We start from the raw sequence: 21,412 nt of genomic DNA on the forward strand, positions 1-21,412 counted from the left end.
TTGTCTTGTCATGACCAAGTCTTCGTCTATGCCATGAATAGTTTAAAACATTTTTAGAACCCACATACTGATGTATTGAGACATATTTGCATGTCACTTACAGTTGATTTTTCTTATCAGTTTTATAGGAAAAACACTTCAGGTTCAGTCAGTTAATTTGCTTTTTCTCAAACCAAAGCTTTTGTATTTTTCTTTTAATTTAGCCACAGTATTTTAGCCAAAATAATTCAATTCTCAATAGCACAATGAAAACAAAAATATTGTCTCTCTGATTGAGATGAGGTCAACGGTCAAATTCACAATAATAAATGAGATTTCAGATGCAAAAACAGTCTTTCATTTGACAGTAAAGTGGATGACTGCTGTGAAATAAACATCACTACAGTGACTTGCATTACCATGTGTCAGATAAGAGACTTTCAAGTGTCTTTAAAGAACTAAATAACTGCTATTGATATTTTAGCATTTCAATGGCCACCTTAACTCTCAGAACTGTCATTGTTTTTATTTAAGGCTCAGGCCTTTGCTGCTGGTATCAGTTGAGTTTCCCATTGAAGAGGAAATCAGAAGAAACCAACATTTAAATGAGGGATAAGAAGCCTCTGTGTGTCAAGAGCTAAAAGGAGCTGTTTTTGTCTTGCATCTCTGTATTGCCATTTCAATGAATTACTTCAAGGGAAAACAAAGTAATAGTGACAGCACTCATTGTACAGCTAATGAATATTGTTTTCTCATGAAAAGAACTCACCTCTATTTATTTCTGTATAATTGATTTTTGTCCCTTGTTGATTGACAGGTGAAATGAAATGTGCACATGGAGTGTTTTTATTTTTTTCATTCAGGGAAATTCAAGACAAAGACTGACATTTGTACTTCGGGCAAAAATGGTTTCTTTATCTTCCCTTGAATTACCTTTCAAAACAAATGTGTTTTTTGTTTTTTTAATATAATAACAAAGGTTCACACTCTTTCAGAGACACAAAAAGTTAATTCACATGAGGTCACTGTCAGTCAGTTTTGTTTTGGTTATGAAGAATCATTCTGCTAATAGAAAATAGACATTTCCTATTCACTTTATGAAAATGTTTGTAGTTGTCTGTTTGATTTCCTATTGGTGACTGATGAATATTTTCACAACAGAACTGATCAAATAAATCTGCCTTATCAGACAATTTCATATTTTTTTTAAATCTGTATTAAGTAATGCATCCCAAGTATTGCAATCTTTTTAATAGACAGATCAAAGGGTGTCTCTTTAACTTTATTCTTTGAGATGATGAGATGATATTCTTAGCAGATCAGTGTGGTCAGCTTCATCAATATCAACTCTTCCAAGTGTGTATGAACTTACAGTGGATTGACAAATCTTTGTGTGGGGTTCTTGAGGCAGCAGTGAGTCCCAAATTGAATTACATGCACATTTCTCAGCCACAAAGGGGAGCCATCACTAATTAAAACCATGTGATTGATGACGCCGACGCTTCATGCCAAAGGAGGATAAATCACTCTCACAGTCACTTTGCTGCATTGGTTCCTGTCTCCACACCATAAGCTACTGTAAGTTCAACACTTCCTAAGCTGAGGGGAAAAACTGGAAAAACACAGCGCTGTTGCTGGTGGTTTGTTTTTAATGTTTTGTTGCGCATTATGTTCTTAAGACTCTAGTATCTTCGTCACATATGTGAAATAATCTTAGGAAACAATGTCACTTTTGAAGGCCAACATCGGTGTAGGAATCTCTGTCTAATGTATATGAATTTGTCCTTCTATGAACATACAGTACATGCTCTTCATTATCTTAAGCTGAGTGAAAGTTTGACCTATTAAAAGGGAAGCTGTCAACCTATCCATCCAGGGACAACACTTTGTGAGTAATCGCCGTCTAATGGCTTTCATACTGAGTCAGTGTATTATGTACGTAAACCTGCATGCACTTGCTTACACACACATTACTGATTCTTCTGACCTGCACGGTCAACTTGTAGTCCTATCATAGTTTTGCAGTTTTGCTTCTTTGTCCCACATAGAAGCAAGCTTTGCACAAGTTTAACTGAAGAAATGGAGATCAGAGACACTGTAAAAGATCAACCACACGTGTCTTTAACAGTAATTTAATGGATTTCAACATGTTCAAGATTTAAATACACTATCAGATATGTTGCATTTTAAAAATATGATGGGGAATCTGTGTAAAAGTAAAACATTTCCTTTTTAAATATATGCCAGTTATCAAGATCATTATGTTTTTGGCTCATCAAGGCCATTTTATAAAATGTGACACCACAAACAGGGCAGTCAGTTGGTCAGCACATACAGTATTATTCTGTTTGTGTACTTCATCTTATAATTTCACATATTTCCACCTAAAACAAAAAGTCATTGTTGGCTAATAAGCCCACCTGTTAAAATTTTAGTAAAACAATAATACTTGTACTCACAGAGCGTTGCCATTCTTTTTCCACGGTGGCTTACATAATATTATTAAAATTTTCAGCTCAGGTCTGACAGAAAATGTAAATCAGCCCAAGTCAGTACATTACAGTACAAGTAATTTTGAAAGAACCAAATGGTAAAAATAAATTTCTCTTCCTTTATAACTCCCTCTAAATATGATCACCCGTATGTTGACACTGTTCCAGAACAAGTCCATGCTGACTTCCTCTATAGGTGGACTATTACCGTGGTTTAAAACTGCTGTCTTTGGCCAGGAACAATTTTGCACTCTTAAGCTGCATACAAGTCAGATCCTGTCAGTGGGTTAGTTTTGTTCAAAGGACCAATTAGTGGGTCCTACCTTAGCCTGCAGCTAAAAGGCCTAATGGTGGGGGCATCCACCTGAGAGGTGCAGAGCTCTCCCCACTGGGCTTTAATTTGAGAGAGGGGTGGGTGGCAGCTTCTGAGGCTTTTACCATTACACAGGACTTCATTGTGGCTGCTGACCGTTTGATCTTAAAATAATTTACTTAATGATCTCACCACGGGAGCAATTGGTGCTGCTCGATTAGTCTGCAAGGTCTAATGGACATGGGAAAGAAAGAGGAGCATGAGGAGGAGGACGGGAAGGAGGGAGAGGGAGAAGGGGGATGGCACAGTAAGGACTAAATGAATCTGCTATGTAACCTTGGGGAGGTACATTTTTTAGCATAAATTCAGAGGTGAAATTCTGACAGTGCTACAGAAATTCAGAGGCTGTAACAGTTTGAGGCGTTGCAGCAGTTTAACAAGCTAAAATAACTAGGAAACATGTCACCCTTTATTTACAGCAATATTTTAGCATATAAAAGGCAAAAAAAAAAAGACCTTGTGACATACAAAGTCACAGTTTCAATGTATGTTAACTTACATTAATCTACATGGACCTTTGCATTGATCTATCCAGCTATGGCAAATGAGATGATTTAATATTGTGGGTAACTAAACTATTTAACCACAAAATCTGTGCATTTATGAACAGGATTTACATTTTCATTTTAATATCTATTCTATTCAGAGCAACCTTGACTGCAATGTGATTTGGATTTTTTTTTTTTTTTATTGAAAAGGTGAAATTTACCCTTAGATTGCAGAAACAATTGAATTATTACATTAACACTGATTTCTGTTTAATTCTAATAAAGAGCCAAAACCTAATAACATTTAAATTAAATAATTGTATATATAAATCCAGTTTGTAACACCAATTGGTATATAGATCATACAATATTCAGTCTCTTAATAACTTAATTAAAGTATTATCCAAAATACTGTATGAAAACTAACATGAGTGAAAGACAGCGCAAACCACAACAGCTTGAGGGATTCACAGTAAAAAGGAGTTGAAAAGGTCGCTCCACTTCCAGTAAACACTCGGCTACACAACTGAAAGGCCTTCCTGACCTCTGCGCCTAGATAACAAGTCAAAGAAAGGGGGGGATGGGATCTAATGCAACCATTAGAAGACAAGATAGTTGCAGTCAGGTAAGTTGGTGCAGTTTACAGCAATCCCTCTGGCTAAGTATGAAAAGCGGAAAAGGGAGGGTGGGTGATTAACACAGATCACTATTATTAAATCAAGCTGGAAGGTTGTTAGTGCACATGAAGTTGTCTGTGACATGTCATGACAAAATCTGGCTCATTGGCAGGAAGAACCCAAGTAAATCTCTGAATGGAATTTTTTTTGATGGGAAGATACAGCGTAATTAGTGTCATCACATTTAATGATGAACTACATCTGTTTCTCTTGTCAGCGATATAACCTTAGTCAGAAAAATGCTCGATTGTAGTTATAGTTAAATGATAGCTGCCAGAGCCTATGGAGATTGGCACTGATTGTAAGTTTATTTTCATAACACGCGCCAAAAGCCTAAAAGACACATATGAATGAAACGTAGCATATCTGGACTACTGCCGTGCAAATTGTCATACATGCAATCACACAATCATTAGTCTGGCAGCAAAGTCGGGGGGGAGCAAACTGCTTTCTCTTTATTTCTCAAACCTTATGGAATAGTGTCTAAGACTAGACCCTTTATTTCAATTAACTTTGCATGATAAAAAGGAGGATCTACCAAAGCTTTAATTAAAATATCAAGGAGATGCCCAATCATGTGGCGGCTACAGAGAGGGAAAACACTTGAGCTCTGAATGTTTGCACTCTTGATTTTATGCTTTATGAGACTTTTACTGTGACATGAGCAAAGGTCGACCTCTTCACTCTAAAGTGGGAATTAACTACACAGTCAACAATGCAGTAATTAACAGCCAGTATAACTGGTGCCAGTGCTTCTGCTGGTTTGTTTTATGTTTCAGATCTCAACATATTACTCCTTTTTCTGTTTTTTAAATTATCATTATTTTAAGAATAGTCAATTTGAAGAGACAAAATTTAAAAAAAATTTAAATCCAGTTTCCTTCAAACTGTGCAGTGAAATAAACCAGGTAACGGTGCTTATGGTTTAATGATCCAGTGAGATACTGTACATCTGCTGGAAAAAAACACACATGGATGTTTGTATAATCAGACTGTAAGGCCTCAGATGAATTTTAAACATTTATTGACCCATCCCCCCACTGAATGGCAGTAATCCTTGTGCTGGGCCCTGCTAGAGACCACGAGGTGTGCATATTAAAAGTTTTTACTGAGGCTCCACAACACCTGTGATCCTCTCAACATTGAGCCTTGCACCACGAGAACATAAATCATGGCTTGTGAGGGGAATATCTCATGGAGAGCCAGCATTCCACAGCTCGTGCTGGGATTAGGAAATCAAAAGGGCACACGCTCTGCAAATGCTACACAAGGCCCCAAGGAAGCCTGCATGTTGAGAAACAGCCAAGGAGGCTCACTCAGCTCTGTCATTTATAATGGTGCCGGACTGACAGAAGCCCCTGGGACATTACCGCTACGAACCCCAAACCACTGACTGTATGTGCCATCCAAACAAGTACAAATTATGGTCTAAACGAAGCGGAAGAGATACTGCAAATTGCAGGAAGCGTTTTCCTGTGTCTTCATTATCTTGTTAGCTTTTTAGATAAATGTATTTTCAGCAGCATCTGGCTCTGATGATCAGCCTAAGAAGAGTTATTTTCCCCACAAGGACAAGCAGAATTTGCCATTTTACTTAACATGATTTTAGACGATCTGGATGTTTTTGCTTGTCATAAGAAGAGCTATAATCTCATCTCAGCAGGTGTATGTGTGATTAACATTGCACAGAGGACATCCATGATGTGATCTTCTGTATAGGCCATTATGCTGTTTCCAGGAAGGGCCACTGTACTGTGAGAAATCCACGTATTTGATATGCAAAAACGCTCTCTATGTATCCGTGCCCTGTGTTAGTCAAAACATTGATGAGATCATTTGCATTTATGGAGTGAATGATTACACAAGTACACTATATGAGGAATAAAGGGCCCAGCTCAGGTTAAGGCTGATTGACAGCAGCATTGTCTGGTGAGGCTTCACTTCATTTTGAGGAGCCCACGGTGACCCCAGGCATTATGGCCATGGGGGCAGTGCCAGTCTCTCAGGATGCTGATTAAGTGGGATAAACCAGCCCCTCAGACACAAGTGGCCTGGCTGTCCTCAGGGGAGTCCTACCTAACAGGACCAGTTTCCTCCACAACACACCCCACCCCACCCAGCCTTGTAGCTACACACACATATGCACATGCACACACAGACACTAGCACAGGCATAAAACGTGTAAGATGACTTTATGTGCCATTTAATGCTATGGTGTTTAATTTAATGTTAGCAGAACGAAATCAAAAGTGCAAATCACATTTTTTTGAGTGTGATGCTCACACCAGAGGCCTATATTTGGAATTATCTGGCTATTAAGGATTGTGTATTCTCACTTTCTTTCATTCATTTAAGCCACTTAAAGCAGTAGGCTTAAACTTAAGCCTACTGCATGGCATATGCTCTAATACGTACGTATGTGAACTAACTAAACAATGGGGATCGTACAACAATTGTAAGGTAATGGGTGCCCTTAAAGCTTTTTGTTTCCAAGCAGAGGAGCACTTAAAACAAGCCTTTCAAGATAAGCGGCCGGCTGTTGCTACTGCGGCTTCCCCGGTCCCCCAGGACAACATATCCATCACCAGATGCCCCCGGGTGTGGGCTAACAAATTTGTTCATTCTGGGGCTTACATAACTCCCCCAGAGCTTTAGCACTATTTGGTCGGATTTTGAGTGATCGGCCAACAGAGATCCCACTGTCAGTTGGAGCGCACAGCACTCCTGTTTTTTAACATTTCATTACAGGGGCGTTAATTCACCGTAGGGCAAATCTTCCCATATGTATGCTATTATGGGCCAACGACACAATGAAACTAGGTTATCTTGGCTGTATTTCCGGAGACAGGTGGAGCGATGACTTATGACAGAAGGACTGACGAGATATTATTATTTAGTCAATGTGATCACTTATTATATGAACGGTGGCTCACCAAACAACAGACGCACGCAGCGCGCTCCCCAACCGACGTCCCTGCGTTTTAAATAAGACCTGCAATTTTTTTTTTCTGGACTTGTCAACCAGCTGCCATTTGTTTTCTATTAGGCCTATAATAAAAATAAGTAAAGGTTGGCTTAGGCGAAATAAGCTCTTTTTTTTATCTATCTATCTATCTATCTATCTAAAATAAACAGGTTTAGTAAACTGTCTGAAACTGTCTTATTTCCCCGCTGGATCTCCAAGTCCCCTGGACCTACATGAAGATCTGTCAAAAGAGAAAAGCCAGTGCCCTCTACAGGACGCCACTGATGGTGATGGCGCGCACGGGAGACGCGTAACAACTTTCCAAGTGCAAATACAATTAATGGAACATCTTCTCAGAGCTTCACTATATAGTTTCTATGATCTTTAACAAACAACAAAAAAGAATACAAATCAGAGAAGCAAATAACAATTTCCCTTTCCATATCAAATGAGAGAACATCTAAGGGTCTCTGAGACGAATCTGTGGTTTTGTGATGTAAAAATAAACCTGGACTTTATCATCTAAAGATATTCTTTTAAGAGATTGTACTGATTTATATTGAGATTATTAACCAAACTCAACCTAGTCCTGTAGAGGGCGGCCTTGTGGTATGGACCCTCTGACAGCCCGGGTTCAGATTGCTATATGCACACAGCAGGTGGCTGTTGGTAACAAGTATTATATATAATTTTTGCTGAAACACAGGGTTTAATCACGTCTATGTCTCCAGGCCCTAGACTAACAAAAAATAACATTTGCTAAAAAAGAAAAGAAAAGGGGGAGCGTTGCTCTCTGGATAAGTTAAGGTTGAAAAAACAGCTTGATAAATATTGTTATGGCAATGATCATTGAAAATTGAATTGGATTTAGTAAATGGGTGCACTGATTGGATTATTTTAAACCACAAACATCCTGTCTCTTGACTGGTACTTATTTAAAAAAAGATCACAGAGGTCAGAATATAAAAACTTTTTGTATAGATTTAATTTTCATCAGGATCCATTTGGTTTCTTCAACGTTATTGTTATACTTTTTAATGATAAAAATACATGATATGATTGCTGTTTTTATGTGTAATATAAAAAATTTAAGGCAGCAGTACGGAAGTAACTGTTCTGTCACCATATTGCAATCAATTAAATACTATATGTATCTACTGACTTTCAAATTGATCCTCAAAACAACTTAGTAAAATGAGTTAAAATGCTTGTCAGGTTATGTTGTTGCTTAGATGCAACAAACATGTAATTGTGGAGTGAACCCGAATTGTTTGCCTGCTGATACAGTTCAATACAAGCAATCATTTCACAAAAAACATATCTTATCTCTTGTTTAATTAGAAACAACGCATTTGATTATAGGGTACTTTGGGGAGGATCACCCAACCTGTCATGCACTGATATTTATAAACCCTTTGTTATTTCAGTATACAAAGACAGCTTGGTTCAGAATTAGAAACTGTACATTATCAAAAAAAACAAAAAACCCCCCCCCAAAAAAACAGAACAGATTTCAGGGAAAAAAAACACATTTGCTTGCTCACCACTGCTTGTTGAATTGACTGGGCTGTCATGATGGAGTGCTGTTTCGTGATTCAGTTTGGGAATCAATACGGCATCATCAACAAAACTGTGTTGACACTGCCAGTCATTGATGAGCTGCTTCATATTACAAATGTACCTAGTGTAATTTTGAAGGCCACAAGACAAAGTGAAACATGTACAATAAGAGTGCAGACCGGTACACATACACAATTTCAACTCGTTCTAAACTATCTAAGCTGCTGTATTATTAATTAACAGATTAGCCAGGCAAACAGATTATGCATTACAACACTGATTTGAATACCAATGACAATGACTACAGGTAATAAATTAACTTAAATATTTCCAGTCCGATTGCAGCACTCTCTTTGTTGTGGCAGACTGCACAACAAGCAGTGGATGGAGGCTAACTCAGCAGTGTAACAAGTCTTGGCAGGAAAATGGTCGAGATGGCAGGTACGGTGCCAGGTTTGAACAGCATTGTTTCCAAAGAAATAGTTTTTGGTTTCTTGGGAAGGCACGATTGGTGCAGTCTGTCTGCACTTTTGTGATGTTACAGCTCCTGGATCAGAGGCAGCCGGCTGAAAGTGATACTGGAAAAAGATATTTCTCTGTTTGTTTCTTTATTGAGACGGAGGACAAACTATGATAAAGGGATAGAAAGATGCATGCATAGTTACAAGTGTACATGAAGCGGATTGTGAGACGTTGACCTTTCCCTCGCTCTCCATATATTGTTTAGTTGTAATGATCTCAACCCCTTTGAGGCTGTAAGGGTTTTCTGGTCTTTAGCAAATTGAATGACTCATGTTCTCAACCATGTTAACATCTGTGCTGATTTCCAGAGTAAAATGAGCGTGTGGATTACCTCAGGAGCCATCTTCATCTTAACTGCTTGAATGCATTGCCTCCAACTTGTTATTAGCACCATAGCAACAGGCAGGCAATCTCTTCCCCGTAGGTGGTCTTGTCATTGTTAGTGATGAGGTCCAAAACGGTAGTGCCACCTGCAAACCTGAGGAGTTTGTCTCACTCTCCTCTCCTTTTTCCTGAGGTTTCATAACGTGAAAGAAGTGGGGAAAAAAATCACTCTACAGTAAGGAGTGCATTTTCCAGAAATTGTATAAACTCTTACAATACGTTTAGCAACACCCTGCACAGTTTTGTTAATAGCTATACTATAGAAAAATACTTCACTTTAAGCACAAATATATCAGGGTGACATTCAGCTGCTTAAATCTTCAAGCTACACCAAGGAATAATTTTGTTATTCATTTAAGGCAGTCAGACCCCTAGGCTGCTTTGAAATGAGGTGTAGTAAAGTGCCTTGTAAATGGCTGTTGCTGGGTACAGTGCTCTGCTGCTAAGACAACAGTCAAACTAGTCACACACACATAAATCATATACATTTTACTACAGTCTGTGGAGCTCCAATACATAGGCTCTTTCATGCCCAGTCCTGTCACAAAAGGGGCATATGTGTCATAAAAGGGGCCAATGAAATGACCAGGTCGTGGTTTGCACATGTCCATTAGTAGAACCCTCAACAGACATGTAGTTTCATATCTCTCAAACTTAAGTGTGAGCATTTTTTTCCCCAGACTATGAGGTCAATTATTATTTGAAATAGTGCACATACTTTATCTAAGTCATATTTGTAAAACTTAAATACACAAGCGAGTAAAAAAAAAAAAGCCCTTTATCATAGCCCAAAACATTTATCAGAACACATTCCAATGATAAGCCTACCTAGAGCTAACTCATTAACATTCAGCACAAAAGGACAGCTGGCTTACAAACTGTGGAAAGGCACAACTACACTCCATATGGGTTGTGGGATGCATATTAGAGCATCCACTGCAACCGTACATTTACTGTATTGTTGATTTTTACTCTAAGCAAAAGGCCTACAACCCACATGCTTGAAATTGTATTAATTTAAAAATAATGGTAAAATCAGTAAAATTGCAGTAGCAATTTATATATATAGGAATAGGCTGTCACAGGCTAAGTTGTACTTAAAATCTTACTTTCATTGAGAAAAGAGCTACTTCACGTTTTATATGTATCTGGCAGTGATTGAGGAGAGTGGCTGTTGCTAAGCAACGGAATGCTGAACCGCCCCCAGGACTGTACAGCTCAAGCCAGTATTCGTTCTTTGCAAAGAGGTAGTAATTTAAAACTCCTCTAACACGAAGTTAATAGTTAATTTACGGGAAGGGTTTCCGGAATACTGTCACAAATCTGTTTTTTTCAGCTTCCGGGAAGGGCTAAAGCATGTAAGAGCCATTATGTCCGACGACGAAAGTGTGCCTTCTTTTCTAGAGGACGTCAGAGTAAAGTTTGTCGAGGGAAAAGTTTGTGGGCTCCTGCGACTGCACCGCCAAACATGGGAGAAGAGTGCTGTCAACGAAGAGTTTCAAACACTCCTGAAAGACTTCTTGGAAAAGGAGTCTGTCATATTTTTCTCTTCATCACAAAAAGGTTGTCTGGTTGCTTCTAATAAGGTACAGTTGAATCCCCAAATAAGCTAACTTAGGTAGTAACCCTACATTGGTAGGTAAGTTACAAAAGCTAGCTTAGCTTGTGTACACTTGATTAACGTTAGTAAGCTAGCCAAGCTTAGGCTACTTAGAAAATGTTGAGAGGGGGTTGTAGCCGATTCCGTGTCATAGTAAAATCTTGTCTTTTATTTCAAATCCAGGTCGCACCTGTTGCTCTAAACAAGCAGATCTATATTCTTAAGAAGACAGTTGTTCCTATCAATGCTGAAAACTACAGGGAACTTCTGCTTTTTGGCCTCATGTCTCCCTCACCACTACTGCAGTTGTCAAGCACAGTTGAGCAGGTGATTGTTATACCCTCTATCATACACTTTTCTCATGTGCTGTCAGTTATTTTTGTTATGCAGATTTATAGTTTGCCTTTATGAGTCCTGGGTGATTCATTCTGTGTCTCTTTGCAAGGTATATGTTCCAGTGCTGTCAAACAACAAAAACCATCAGATGTGGCCAAATCTGATGTCTGAAGACATCGTTCGACATGTTGAGAGCATGTACAATAAGACATCAGTTGTACAGGGACAGGTTTTAGGGAAAACAGTCCTCCCTATCCCAGCTGTGACAGATTGGATGGAAAATTCTTACAGCACATTCAAAATGTAAGATGACACATTTTGCTTGTTCCAGAGACTGGGAGCTTTGTGTACTATACTGTAACTAACAAGCGTGCATTTTCACACTCAGGCACAATAACTATGACAGGGCATTAGCCCATGCCATAGAGACCCAGGTCATCAACTGGACCAATCTTATCCAGAAAATTTTAAAGGAGGATTCATCAGACCTACTTACGACAGGCTGTAATCCAGGGCCCAATACGGAGCTGAGGTTTTGGGATTCCAGGAGGAGCAATATACAGAACATTTATCATCAGGCATGACCCCTTTTCCTCCTGATCTTCACATAAATGATTATTTAATTTATTTTCATATCCTGACCTTCCACTCTCTGTTAAACTGTTTGGTATTTCTCTCATAGCTTCAGAGTCCCATTGTTCAGAAGATGGCCAATATGCTGGAGATGATGGATAGCAGCTATCATCCAACAATCAAGACTCTAATTGGAAATGTTTTTGATGGTAAGATTATCGAAAAACAAGACATACTGTAATTTGCACCTTGTCAAATGTCTGAGGCACAGCATAATGTCATTACCAAAACATATTATCTCAGATTATTATCTTGTTGTTTTAGTTCAAAACAGATTTCTTTTTTCTCAATCAAAAGCGCTTCAAGAGGCCGAGGACATTGACCTCCATCTACAGCCTCTACGTGTACAACTGTCTCAACTGGAAAAGGAGAGATTTCCTCACTTGGAAGCGCTCATCCCGCCACTTTTTCACACTCTCTTCCTTATCTGGACCAACTGCCGATCTTATCAAAGACCAGCACGCATTGTGGTGTTACTGCAGGAACTCTGCAATCTGTTCATTGAACAGGTGAACATTCTCATTTGAAACATGTGTATTGATGGCTGACATAGAGTGCCATGTGCCTGTGAAATTTTTGCAAATATAATTAAGACCCAGTGTGTATATGGAGTTTTGTCAGTTACGCTTTGCTAATGTTGGTCAATCAGAATTCAGTTTTTGGCTGTCTGTGTGAAATAAATTTACAGATTAAATAAAATGTTTCACCCTTTAGGCTTCTACATACCTCTCTGCAGATCTGCTTCTCAGAGAGGATCCAGAGGAAAGTCTACAAATGGTGAAGAGGGTGATAAAAATCTTTAGATGTTTCAGAGACAGTTACCAGACCCAGAGGGAGAGGTTGGCCAACCATGTGAAACATGCACCCTGGGATTTCCCATCTGCCATGATTTTTGCACGTTTCAACCAGTTCCTTAATCGTATGCTACAGCTGGAGGTGAGATCAGATTTCTGTTTTTGTATTCAGGTGTCACAGTGAGGTTGTATTTTTTATGTGGTTTTGTTTCTTATTATAATATGTTATCATCGCAGGGCTTGTTTGAAATTATGCTGGACTTTCAGAGGTTGGAAAAACTGGAATTTGGTGGACTTAATGGCAAACTCTACAGTGAGAATGCTGCTCAGATGTACAAAGAGTTCAGTAACCTCTGCCAAACATTGAAGCACAGTGAAAACAGCCCACTTGACTTAAGCTCCCAGGTGAAATAATTTTTATCAGTATTTATATTGCTAATTAAGATTTATGTGAACAGCTACTGCATAGATTCATAATGCACAGTTTTACAATGGTGTCTATAATTTAATACTGCTGAATTTTTAACTTTGTCATAAGGATTTTGAAAGGGAGTACAAGGATTTCAAAGTGAGGATTGGGGACTTTGAATGCCGCCTTGCCAGCCTTTTATGCTTGGCCTTTAAGGATTGCTCAGGACTGGAATCAGCATTTAAAGTAAGCCAGACCGGATAATAGGATGATGACATTATTGATAAAGGGAATAGTGAGTGACAGAGCTAATGTCTTGGTTTTGTGTCCTTTAGCTTCTAACTATTGCTGGGCCCTTCCTGGAGAGGAAACAAATCAGACAGATATTCAGTCCCAACTTCCTTCTACTGCAGCAACATTTCAGAGAAGAGCTGGAGAAATGTAAATGTCTGTTTAAATCTCAGCTCAATCAGGTACAGGAAGCAAAATGGCAATATGTGTTCAAAGTGCAATAGGTATTGTCAATACAACAACCTTTTTCCATTCTATCTTTACAGATGGAGAGTGGTCTGACTAAGAACATGGCTCATACATCTGGAGCTTTGAAATGGGCAAAAATGCTCAGAGAACGCATTCAAACACCATGGGAAAAAATGAGATTATTGTTTGACATGTGAGTAAAAACACCACAATTTCCAGTTAGTGAATGAAGTCTGATGTAGAGATAGATGAATACGTCAGTATAGTACATAGAACAACCAAGCGATGGCTGTTGTCTGCTATTTTTATGCCAGGCTTAAAAATGACAGTTGTCTCACAATTATATCTTTCCAGGCCCGCAGGAGGTGTAGAGATGGTGAAGGAGAACTACATGTACATGGAGATGTTGAGTGTCCTGGACCAATACGAGGAGGACATTTACTCTGACTGGTGTAATGGTTTGGAACAGTCTTGCCTGATCAACCTGAACCAGCCAATTCTCTCCAGAAATACCTCATCTGGCCTGATCTCGGTCAACTTCAATCCAGAGGTAATTGATGTAATGTCCTGCAAACTAGAAACCACGCATTGTGCAAACAACCTCCATGGTGTAGTAATGTCAGTCTCTTCAAAACGTTGTTAAATTGCTTCCCTCACACTGCTGACATGCCCTTGAGGTCCCTCAAAATTGGGATGTCTGTATTTATCTTTTATCTTTTGGGTTACTGCAAAACCCAGATGCAGGTCACCACTTAATTGGGGGCGGGGGGTTTCTTGGCTTAAATTGCATCTCTCTTTTAATTTTCCAAAAATATCTGTTCATTTTAACATACTGGAAAGACTTCGTAACACAAATGCAAAAACGTAACCATACTGGCAGAGGGAATATTTTTGTTTTTACATTACAGTTAATTTTCCATAGGTTTCTATTAGTTGAGACCAAACATTTTACCACCACCCACTGTCTTTATGTATATGAGTTAAACACTATTTTCTTTCATTCCTCAGCTGACTGAAGTCTTGAAAGATGTAAAATATATTCAAACTCTCAGTCAGACCAAGATCCCTGCAGCTGCAATGACTGTTTTTGAAAAGCGTTTCATGTTCACAAAGGTAAGAAACAAACAATTACTTACTCACTTACACTCATACACACCTGCAAGGAATATCTTGCTTATTATAATCTCTTCTCCCCACTTGCATTCTCCAGTATGTGAGCAGTCTTCAGCTATTAGTACAATGGTACAACAAGCTAAAGCAGACAGTGCTTGAGGTGGAACTTCCTCTCATCAGAGCTGAACTGGAATCCATAGACCTGCAGTTGACAAGAGCAGAGTGTGACCTGACATGGCAGGATCCGGACTGTTGGAGCTTCATCAGCACCACTAAAGACCTGGTCTACGACCTTGTATGTCGAGTCAGTAGAGCCAAGGAAAACTGTGAGGTGATCCAATTAATGATGAAGGGATGGAGCAAACAAAGCATGTTTTGCAGAAAGGACAACAAGAAAGGCTCCCTCATACAGCTGGAAGACAGGGAAGACCGTGTCAACAAGAAGTATAGCTCCATGAAGAAGGATGGAGACTCTATTCACAAGCTGGTTCAAGTGCGTATGGCTGGATTTATGATAATATTCACCCTTACTCCTCAGATATTTTTCATGGATACTTTTTACTGTAAGAAAACCACCAATATGAAATTATTGGCATGGTTCAAAAACCTTTTAGCATGTTGTAGAGATTCATCTTCATCAGATTACAGCACATTTAAAGGACAGTTCTGTTCACAGGCAGTTAAAAACCTTTTTTTTATTGATTTATGTTTTTATTAAGTTGTGCTTGCGGTTGACTTTGGATTTGGTATCCTTATGATAAGATTATGTAGATATGATAAGATAAATCTAACCTGTATCTGTCCTGTACCGTGTAACATAGCTGAATTTAAAGCCGATAAATATACACTTTTTGTATATAGTCAGTTTTGTTAGTTTCTGGCCCTTAGGTTCTACTCAGTCACATTACTTCTGACATCAAAAACTATTTTACTTGGTGCATTTTAACTTGGCCTAATTCTTGGGAAGCCATGTAGATAAATATACTCTAAAATATTAATTTATATTAATAAAACTAATTTATTAAATGAAATATGCACGAATCCTGCACTATCTCAAGAAATCAGTGAAACAAGTACTAGTAGACCATTGACAGTTTTTGAGTTCAACATCTCTTACATCCTGCAATTTCATCAGGAGAATATGGTCCTCTTCCACGCTGACCCTACATCAGAAGCATGGCAGTCCTATCTGGAGTATGTGGATGAGATGGTGGTGGAGGGGCTCTTCAGCTACATCAGCCACTCCCTTCAGTTCTTTGCAGACAACATGGAGTCATGGCCAAACCAGACACCTCTGTTTGAGGCTCAATTGATGCTGAGTAGCTCAGGAATGGTCTTCCTCCCCTCGCTGGAGCAAGATGCCGGAGATGGCCTCTATGAGCTGATAGAAGGACTGGTCGGAGACATATTCAAGACTTCAGTGAATATCAACAGAGTGGCTGCTCATCTTAGCATGGAGACCTACCAGGTACTCTGCTATTGATTTTGATGTTAAAATCAACTTTTTTTTTATTACTATACTGCAGTTTCAGTAGATAGGGATGTTTTTACATGTGTGTTTCTCTGGCCCCACTGTTGCAGACATGATGTCTGTCTTTCACACTCATATTTATGTTAAATCTATGCCATTATTACAGGTGTTTATACTTTATATTTATATCATATATGAGACTATATATATCTACTATATAAGAGTAGACTGGGTTGCAGGGTGGGAAATTAACTTTTTAAAATGTGAACATTTACCAGCCACTGACAGATAAAATGTTTAACTTCATCACTCACTCAGTAACTCAGTCACAGACTTTCCTGACAAAAATTGTCATAAAGGTTATCAATAATTATCGATATTGACTGAAACGAAACATGTTATTGTGATAAAATACGTTTTTTAGATTTATCACCCAGTCCTACCTCAAGGGATGGTATCAGGTACATTTTCAGTTTAAAATCATAAAGAAGCATTCTGTTATGACCAACAAAAAATGAAAAAGTGTACTGTCCTACTGTGCTAATCTTTCTAAACTTATTATAGTGTATTCTTCTACACATGATGAATTCTTTTGTTTATGTCTCTTACAGGATGTAATGGATGATATGGCAGATTTGTTGGACCTGAGACAGGAAATAATGGAGCGAGTGGAGAACGTCCTTAAGAAAGCAATGAAGTACCAGAGAAAGTTTGACTGCTACACCCACATCTGGCAAGATGACAGGGCTGAGTTTCTCAGCCAGTTTCTCCAATATGGACGTGTACTTACAGCTGAAGAGATGGAGGATTATGGAGCAGACACACTCCCAGAGAAACCGCCTACAATCAGTAACTTTAAAGAACAGGTAAAAAACTTTTTAAAATCATGAATCACATTTTTCCCATACATGGCAGGTTACTTGTAATGTCTGTTGTGGTCTTACTTTTAACAGATAGATTATTATGAGGATCTGTATGCTGAAATCTCCATGCTTGAAGACTTTGGAGTGTTCAGTGGATGGTTTCGGGTGGATATCAAGTTCTTTAAAGTGAGCCTCCTTAACACTTTAAAGAAGTGGAGTTGGCTTTTTAAAGAACACCTCTTGACATATGTCATTAACAGGTAAAGCTAATTTCTGCATGGCTATTGAATGCAGACCAAACTGTAACATAGTTGCACTTTGGTAGTTCTGACTTTGCTTGCTTTCCTACTCAGTCTTGATGAGCTGCAGAAGTTTGTCCGAGCCACTGTTGAAGGTCTAGACCAGCCTGTGACTAAAGGAAACCACCATGGCTTGGTGGAAGTGATGAGTCACCTGTTGGCGGTCAGAGACAGACAAGCAGCCACAGACAAGATGTTTGAACCTCTTAGAGACACAATAATCGTCCTGGAACAATATGGAGTGACCATACCAGACCAGGTCTATTCTCAGTTGGAGGTAAGGATAGGATTGAGTTAATGTTGCTATTTTCTTGCCACTTTCATGTACAAACTAAAACAATATCAGAACAAATTATAATTTATTCACATTCAGCCTTTGAGACATCAAAATAATTCTCTCTACAGGAACTTCCTGAGAAATGGAGTGGGGCAAAAAAACTGGCCTTAAAAGTGAGGCATGAGGTGGCACCCATGCAGAATGCAGAAGTTATGGTTTTACGAAGACGATGCATGGCATTTGAGGTGACAAGTCACTTTTAGCTCTTACTTCCAGAGAAATTATATATGCATTGAAGCTATTTTATTGTTTACCCCAGTGTGATGACCATTAAAGTTGTACTCCTCATTCCAGGAGAAGCAAAGCAAATTCAGAGAGATGTTCAGAGCAACGGCACCCTTAAGTTACAATGCTTTGCATCCCTACATCAGTCTGGAAAAAGTAGGAGTTTATCCATTGCATGATTATGGGATTAAAATAAAATTGTATTATACTGTACACTTTGGATAACAATTGCCATGTGCTGTTTTCTAGTCTGAAAAAGAAATCCGAGACATGGAGAAAGAGGTAGCAGAGCTACAAGAGTCCACAAATCTGTTTGATGTTACTATTCCTGACTACAGAGGCATCAAGATCTGCAGACGAGAGATCAAGGTCCTCAAAGAGCTGTGGGACATAGTTGCATTTGTGCAGGTAAGTAGCTTAATGTATTGTGTATGTTTAAACGTCAATGGAAATACAACTTGAGTCCTCATCACGCCACTACAATACCCCAATAACTCAATAACTTGACCAGCACTGTCGTCTTGGAGGCCATTGATTCTTTGAATACCTCTTAGCCTCTAAGTGTCCCCATTAAGCACCCTCAGCTCGTTGACCCCTCTGTATTCGTCTTTATCTATACAGAGCAGTGTGGAAAACTGGACAATGACCAAATGGAGGCAGATAATCGTGGACCAGATGGATGCAGAATTGAGGAGGTTTGCCAAGGTGAGGTCACCAACAGTGCTACATCACACCAGCGTATCTCTCCTGCTGTCTTGCTGTCATGCACCATTGCTGTTTGTAACAGATGCCCCTAATAACTAATTATGTTTACCTACCTTCTGTTTGTGTAGGACATACGAAAGCTTGACAAAGAGGCTCGCGTGTGGGATGTGTATTCTGGGTTAGACCTTTATGTAAAGAACCTGTTGACGTCACTGCGGGCCGTGAGTCAGCTACAGAACCTGGCAATACGAGAGCGCCACTGGGTGCAGCTAATTAGAACAACACAGGTGCGTAAATGCACACAGCGGAGGTGTCACTATGTTTTTTTCTTTCATGGTAGAAATCTAAGACTTTGCATCATGACAATAATTCTTTCAAAATAGATGGACTTCATTGTGACTGACAGTACCACCTTGGGAGACCTCTTGGGGCTGCAGCTCCATTCGCTGGAAGACGAAGTTCGGAACATAGTGGATAAGGCAGTGAAAGAAATGGCCATAGAGAAGGTTCTTTTTCAATTATTTATAGATTGTGGTCAAACACATCAATATCAAAAGTATTTTAGTCATAATGACCAATTGTATATTGTAACATAATGTACCGCACAGCGTTTCTGGTAAGGTGTTATCAGTTTACTATTGATGATGAAGTATGAATAGAGGAAGAGTTATTCTAACTATGCAGCTTCCTTTCTTAGCCATTTGGCTATTGCAGGACTCCTGATAGTACTATGCATTATGAATAGAGGTCTAGATAAACTCTTGTTGAGGACTAGATCTAGAAGTGTCACAGTGGTAGCATACAAAAAGAGTAATGACATCAAACTAGGAGCCAGCCTCATGAACATGGCCCATTACAATGTTGTCCTGTGAAAACCACGGATCTCCAAAACATTAGCTTTTCATGAGTTGATTCAGTTCACCATCATCAGGTCAATTATTATCTTTGTGATCATTTCTCAGATAATCCAGTGGGTTTTAAATGATTTATTTAGCATAAAATTAATACATTTTTTCTTAATCCTTAAAGAAACAACTAAGGGACCAGTGTGTAGAATTTAGTGGCATCTAAAGGTGTAGTTGCAGATTACAATTCCCCCACCTCACCCTCCTGTTCCAATCGAAACAACAGTGGACACGAAACTCGCAAAAAACGTGGAAGGCCCTGTTTAGAGCCAGTGTTCAGTTTGTCCGGTCTGGGCTACTGTAGAAACATGGTGGTTCAACCTGGCAGACTCCGCTGAAAAGGACCCAGTCCCTCTGTAGCGTTACCATAGCCTCATTCTAAGGTACTGAGAAAACAACAGTTTTTAAGGTGAGTATACACTAAGAAAGACATACCTTTTAAATATTCCATTTCTGCCAATAGATCCTCCTAAATGTTACACACTGTACCTTTAATCTAAAATGACTAAAATCCCCTAATTTGGAGATAAATGGTTTTCATTAGACAGCTATAGTTACAAATATAGTTTTAAATATAGTAAGACAAATTGTACTCAATCATATTACCATTATGTTGTTCATTATTTTTAATTTCAGGTTGTGACACAAATAGGTCAAACATGGGCATCAATGGAGCTTTCATATGAAGAGCACTACCAAACCTCTGTGCCACTGCTTAAATGTGGCGAGGAACTCATTGAAACTCTCGAGGATCATCAGGTGAATATCTAAGTTACTGATTTTGATACAAAGACTTTATGTGTGACCTTATAGGGTAGAAAATGCATAATGGCTGTAAAGCACAAGAACAAGTTCTCAAAATCAGTTGTCTGTGAGAAGCACTGATAGTTAAGTGCTGAATAGAGATGAGAGTGCAGAAAGGGGCCGCCCCGTCTGACTGTCTAACAGCACAACTGAGAGTAGAGAGGTCTCTATTGAGTCCTTAGATTTATAGCTGCTCTAGGACACAGGCCATTGTTGCACCGTGGCGGTCTTTGTACATGTACACCAGATGTATTGGGGGTTATAGCCAGCAATTAGAAGTCTTGCCACTTTAATGCCTCCATCTTTGTGTAAACTGTTTCCCTCCCCCACTTTTTTATGGCATTGCATGCTGATGAGGTTGAATATGCATTGAAATTAAACTGACGTGTTATGAGGTGAAGGTTATCAAGATATGACTTCCTCTTGTCACAAATTGGGTGGCAGTTTGGTGTATTTAGCAAATCAAATTAAATTAACAAAATCCTTTTGATAGACTATACTCATGTCCCCATTTCCTCATCCTCAAGGTTCAGCTCCAGGGCATCTTTCAGAGCAAGCACGTAGATCACTTCCTGTTCCAGGTAGTGGAACTACAGAAACAGCTGACTGTGGCTGACTCTGTGCTGATGGTCTGGATGGAAGTCCAAAGGACATGGGCCTACCTAGAAAGCATCTTCAAAGGCTGCGATGACATCTGCCAACAGTTGCCTGCAGATGCACACAGATTCCAAGCTATAGATGCTGAATTTCAGGTCTGCACTAATATGCCAGTCATGTAGTTATGGAAACTGCATTTTTCTCATCTTTGTTAACATTTTGGTTCTTTCAGGAGTTAATGTTGGACAGTGCTAAGACTAAAAATGTCATCGAGGCCACCAACAAACCTCATCTGTTTGAGAAGTTAGAGGATCTACAAAAAAGGTTCATGTTTATTTCATTCCACTTTTATTATACTGTTCACAGCAGATGTTTTTTGCTCATTATTCTCATACTGTCTC

At 39.0% G+C, this 21,412-nt stretch overlaps 1 protein-coding gene across 2 annotated transcripts in view; it reads left to right on the top strand.

The window, feature by feature from the left end:
• The first annotated feature begins 10,669 nt into the window (after window positions 1–10,669).
• LOC127367723 (dynein axonemal heavy chain 11) overlaps window positions 10,670–21,412 on the top strand; it is a 40,223-nt gene continuing 29,480 nt past the window's right edge. Inside the window, exons 1-28 of one of the 2 annotated variants that reach the window (XM_051407792.1) lie at window positions 10,670–10,687; window positions 10,777–11,026; window positions 11,224–11,367; window positions 11,486–11,679; window positions 11,765–11,954; window positions 12,059–12,158; window positions 12,307–12,518; window positions 12,724–12,945; window positions 13,041–13,208; window positions 13,342–13,458; window positions 13,548–13,685; window positions 13,770–13,885; window positions 14,047–14,242; window positions 14,701–14,805; window positions 14,903–15,298; window positions 15,941–16,273; window positions 16,888–17,142; window positions 17,230–17,399; window positions 17,493–17,715; window positions 17,844–17,960; window positions 18,070–18,156; window positions 18,250–18,408; window positions 18,622–18,705; window positions 18,834–18,992; window positions 19,089–19,211; window positions 20,247–20,369; window positions 20,942–21,166; window positions 21,244–21,335. In XM_051407792.1, the coding sequence (XP_051263752.1) occupies window positions 10,811–11,026; window positions 11,224–11,367; window positions 11,486–11,679; window positions 11,765–11,954; window positions 12,059–12,158; window positions 12,307–12,518; window positions 12,724–12,945; window positions 13,041–13,208; window positions 13,342–13,458; window positions 13,548–13,685; window positions 13,770–13,885; window positions 14,047–14,242; window positions 14,701–14,805; window positions 14,903–15,298; window positions 15,941–16,273; window positions 16,888–17,142; window positions 17,230–17,399; window positions 17,493–17,715; window positions 17,844–17,960; window positions 18,070–18,156; window positions 18,250–18,408; window positions 18,622–18,705; window positions 18,834–18,992; window positions 19,089–19,211; window positions 20,247–20,369; window positions 20,942–21,166; window positions 21,244–21,335 (4,664 nt within the window). In that variant the 5' untranslated portion in view covers window positions 10,670–10,687; window positions 10,777–10,810. Of the gene's footprint in view, window positions 10,688–10,776; window positions 11,027–11,223; window positions 11,368–11,485; window positions 11,680–11,764; window positions 11,955–12,058; window positions 12,159–12,306; window positions 12,519–12,723; window positions 12,946–13,040; window positions 13,209–13,341; window positions 13,459–13,547; window positions 13,686–13,769; window positions 13,886–14,046; window positions 14,243–14,700; window positions 14,806–14,902; window positions 15,299–15,940; window positions 16,274–16,887; window positions 17,143–17,229; window positions 17,400–17,492; window positions 17,716–17,843; window positions 17,961–18,069; window positions 18,157–18,249; window positions 18,409–18,621; window positions 18,706–18,833; window positions 18,993–19,088; window positions 19,212–20,246; window positions 20,370–20,941; window positions 21,167–21,243; window positions 21,336–21,412 lie in introns of those variants that run through there. The other variant, XM_051407793.1, reaches the window with a different exon arrangement.

Source organism: Dicentrarchus labrax, unplaced genomic scaffold (genome assembly GCF_905237075.1).
Source record: "Dicentrarchus labrax unplaced genomic scaffold, dlabrax2021, whole genome shotgun sequence".
In the NCBI taxonomy this organism is placed as follows: domain Eukaryota; kingdom Metazoa; phylum Chordata; class Actinopteri; family Moronidae; genus Dicentrarchus; species Dicentrarchus labrax.